The following is a 4,804-nucleotide window of genomic DNA, read 5'->3' on the forward strand; positions in this document are numbered from 1 at the left end:
TACACACTGCCTAAAAATTTTTCTATACTACATTTAAAGTAAATTCTAAAATTCCAATAAAGTTATGTATGCAGATTTTAAGACAAATCTATAATGTTATGGAATATTTTTACCTGGATAGTCGAATATATATACATCAAATATATACATATAGGGTGTCTCAAAAGTTTTTGCCAATCGCTTTTGTATAGATAGAGCAAATTAAACTGAATCGAAAAGTCCTCTACTATTTTGCAATTCTGGCAATAATTAACAAGATATTAATTACTAAAAATTGTCAAATATTGATCTTGAATAATTTTTTACTGAAATATTATCAACTTTATAGAAAAGCTGCAACAGACAAAAATCATTAATTTTCTTTCTCAAACTTAAGTAAAATCATTTTTTTTCTCATAAAGTTCTGAAAATTTTTTCAAAATTTTTTCAGAATTTTTTAATACCGTATTTTCTCATATTGACAAAAATAAAAAAATACAGTACTAAAAAGTTGATAAAAAATTCCGAAAAAATTCTTAGTTTTATGAGAAAAAAATTAATGATTTTTGTCTCTTAAATAAATTAACATACCGGAAATCTACAATAATAAAAAATAAAAACTCACCAGAAATCATGTGTAAAATATTCAAACGAGCGTGTCTATAAAAGAATAAAAAACTTTTGGAATATATACAGAAAGAAGGAACACAGAGTATAAGACATTATGTGTCGATTATTATGTACGTTCAATAGTGCGGATCATCACAGACTGAGAGAAGAGAAATCCTTTTCAATCTTGAATGCATTGTTATTCATTTATAGGAATGGTATGAAGTATATTTCTATACTTTTCAATCTAAAAATAATATTATAGTATTTTGTGTGTGCATCATGAATACTGCTTAATTAAAAATTCTTATATAGAAAATACAGTTTTTCAATCCAGTTGAATCTAAAAATAATTTCAACCATTTCATTTGCATTGTAAATACTATTAAATTCAAAATTCTAGAAGTAGAAAATAATTTCAGCCATTTCTGTGCATTGTGAATACTGTTAAATTGAAAATTCTGGAATAGGAAATGCAGTTTTTAATCCAATTGAATAAAAAAAAAGTTTTTTTTTAAATGGTCCATTTTCTTAAAATGGGCCATAAATACTATTCAATGTGAGTAGAAAATCTATTGTTTCATTTAAAACACATCATAAATGCTATTTTATTCATAATTATGAATAAGAAATTTTTTGTTTTAATTCTCAATTAAGTTAAAAAAAAGTTATACCGTAAAAATATATCATGAATTCTACTTCATTTAATAGTTAAAAGAAACATTTAAAAAACTATGTAAATATGTACGTATTATTAATTCGTTGGGTCATAGTAGCGCGGTCTTACTTATCGAAAATAAGAAAATGCAATACTAAAAAGTTAATAAAAAATTCTGAAAAAATTCTTGGAGTTCTATGAGAAGAAAATAAATAATTTTTGTCTCTTACAGTTTCTCTGTAAGGATGATAGTATTTGAATAAAAAATAAATCGATAAGTCAGACCGCTACTATGACCCAGCGAATTAATGCACTGCAGTATACGTGCCGAGTTTGTTGATTCGCTGGCAAGGGATTGACGTGACTTTCAATTATTGGCTCAGTGCATACGCGTTGTAAAGTGTGTTTATAATGTTTAAACAAATCGCGACGCCTGCCGTTTGTAAAATACGATCTGAATCCATTTCTTAAATGCGCAGAATATTAATGCGGCTGAAATTCATCATCAAATTTGTGAAATGTGTATATGGAGAACATGCAATAATCGAGTGATTTAATAGTACGGAGATGGGTACGACTTTGGAAAAGACGATGATGAAAGATGCAAAAATATGCATGAATAGAGCGGGTGACCATATCTGTTATTAATGATTTGATGTGTGCAGTTGAAAAAAAATTAATTTGTAATCCTAGCTTGCTAGCCGACGATTCCACGATGACAATGAGATCAAAGAAGCTGCCCACCATATAATTTACCTTACAGGCGGCAACTTTCTATGACGAAAGGATACAACGCCTAGTGCCCTGCTAATAATAAGTGCATCAACAACGATGGCAACAGCGGCAACTATGGCTATGTTCCAAATTTACTGCCAGCACTGAAAATGCTACAGTTTACGTCACGTGCACTAGATTTTCAGTACTGGCAGTCAATTTTGGAACACAGTCTATATAAAAAAATAATGTAAGGTGTGTATTTTAAAAAGTAATAAAATTTTATTACTTTTTAAAATACACACCTTACACTATTTTTAGTAAGTATATATTTGTTTTCTTTAAATAAACCATCGGAACTTACTTTCTGGTTAACTCTCGTACATGTATTTGTAAATGAATTTATTTCATAAATATATCCCGGCCGAGATAATATTTTTCGCAATAAGATCCTACGCACAATAGAAGCAATAAGGAATTAGAAATAAAGAATAAACGATTTTAACCTATCAGAAATCGGATACATCGGAATACACGGTTTCTGATAGGTTGAAATCGTTTATTCTTTATTCCTAATTCCTTCTATTGTGCGCAGGACCTAAATCTTTACAAGTTTAAAATGCTTCTAATTAAATTTGGAGGGATTATTGTATATATCTATACAATCTATATATATAACATTTCAGATTGAAAGCATGAAGGAGCATATAGTCATATTTCTAAGATAAATTTATTTAGATACCACGGTATCTTACATCATATACATGGTACGTGTATATAAGTATGGATGTATTAGTTTGACATTTAACTTTGATTGTAGGTGGGTCGCTTCGAGTTTACGTATAAATATTTTCGTTTTAAACATGAAACGTGCAATGTGAACATTGGTAATGAAAATAGAGGTAATCCATGTACGGGTAATGAAACACTACTGGAAAAAAAGGGCGTTAGAAATGTTGTTGTTATTAGAGTGAGAGAGAGCGCTCAAAGATTACAAACCTCTGGGTGCAACTTTTCTTAATACAGCCCTGTCCGTATTTGGTTTGCGTAAATGTATACGACCGCCCTTCATGCATTTATTTGGCCTTGATATATAACCTTGTCTCTTGCAATGCATAGTTGAGTGCGTTTGTTAGGGACATTAAATCTCCATAAGAAGAACCGTGAGTTTCGAGACTGTGCGTCATACGATCGCGTGGTGCATTGCAATTACGAAATCAAATGGCGTTTACTTTAGGATCATGAATGCATTGAAAAAAAAATAACTGACGCGTCTATCGACGCGTTTGTTATTCGCATCCGGTATATGCAACGTTTCAATTTTCTTGTGGCAGACCAATGTAATGTGTGCGATTGATACTTTGTATAAAAGATGTTATTTTCGAGAAAAACAACCTAAATTCGGCAAGAATTGGTTTTACAAACTTCAGTGATATACATGATAGTTATTTAAACGTTAGCAACAAAAGCGCATGCTTCGAAATGTAGTTTTTTAATAAAAAAAATTCTTAATCTATTAATTACTATTGTAACAAGTATATTACAAACTCTCGTAATAAACTGATATTTTTTTTTCTTGTGTTTACATTTCTTGTGTAAGTAAGAATTTTTTTCTCTTCACCTGTGAAGAGAAAAAATGTTACACGTACTCAAATTTAAATTTCTTGAATTACCTTAGATGTTATTTTAAAGATTGTTAGCGGTTTGATGAAACGCCTGTAGCGTATAGTGGCAGCTCCTTGTACAACACCTGATCCTTGAGAACAAACTTCTCGGTAGAGATCAGTCCTTTCGTAAAAGTCGACTCTCGCAAAATCGAGTTCGCGAAGATACCTCGCGTTATTCATATGATACAAAAGCGCGTCCACGTCATTGGTAGTGCAAATGCCTGGAAAAAATATCGTAAGATAATTATACACTAAAATAATTTTTTTAATCTGATTTAAAAATATCTGTTACATTGCGAATTATGCAACTTCATTTGCTGCTCATAATTACAATAGTTGAACAATAGAGATGTAAAGCATGTTATATAAAAGTAACGCATTTACATTATAAATGTACGATATAATTATTTATGTCGTGATAAGTGGTACAAATAAAAATACAACAATTAAAATTCAATGATTAAAATGATTACGGTTCAATGCTTCACACACGAAAGATATTCTAAAAGATAAAGATATTCTGAAGATATTAAACATCGAACATTTAAATTTAGTTCCTCAATGTTTCATACATATTGAAATTAAAACTGTATTTCTGTACAATTGATCGAAATCAATTGTTACATTACATAATGACATACAATGGAATATGATGATTTTAAGACATGGTTGATTTTAACTTCGGATAAAGTTAAAAGAATTAAGGACGCGTAACTGCAGCCGAGTACTTGCTTATGGTATGTATATAAGTATATAGGACTAATCGGTCATTGCATTCACTGAAAATTTATACATATGAATCGTATTATGAGTAACGTAAACGTAAATAAAATCAAATACTAGTAACTATCCATACAGTAATCATACGTCATTTATTGTAAAACCCAATCCTTTATTTTAAGTAGCTGTATCTTAAATTTTATTTATTTTTTAAAGATTTTGTCCTTTATTTTAATAATACAAGTTAAAAAGAGAAAAGAAATAAAATTAGTAACCAAAATTTCAATTTGTCAATTAGAGCCAAACATAAGATGAACGTGTATAATTAAGATTAATATAAAGCTACAATTATAGGCATTTTGATCCAACATTTCGGATCGTTCTCAATATTAAAAATTTCTAAAAATTGTTTTTACATGAAAAAATGTATATAAATATATATATATATTATATATAT

The 4,804-nt window shown here is 29.2% G+C and overlaps 1 protein-coding gene across 3 annotated transcripts in view; it reads right to left on the reverse strand.

Annotated features, from left to right (window-relative positions):
• The window catches only part of LOC108751807 (protein THEM6), a 13,929-nt gene that overhangs the window by 3,942 nt on the left and 5,183 nt on the right, over positions 1-4,804 (reverse strand). For all 3 annotated transcript variants that reach the window (XM_018492220.1, XM_018492221.1, XM_018492222.1), the window contains exon 3: positions 3,634-3,848. In XM_018492220.1, the coding sequence (XP_018347722.1) occupies positions 3,634-3,848 (215 nt within the window). The remainder of the gene's footprint in view (positions 1-3,633; positions 3,849-4,804) is intronic.

The sequence above is a fragment of the Trachymyrmex septentrionalis genome, unplaced genomic scaffold, assembly GCF_001594115.1.
Source record: "Trachymyrmex septentrionalis isolate Tsep2-gDNA-1 unplaced genomic scaffold, Tsep1.0 scaffold52, whole genome shotgun sequence".
Classification (NCBI taxonomy): domain Eukaryota; kingdom Metazoa; phylum Arthropoda; class Insecta; order Hymenoptera; family Formicidae; genus Trachymyrmex; species Trachymyrmex septentrionalis.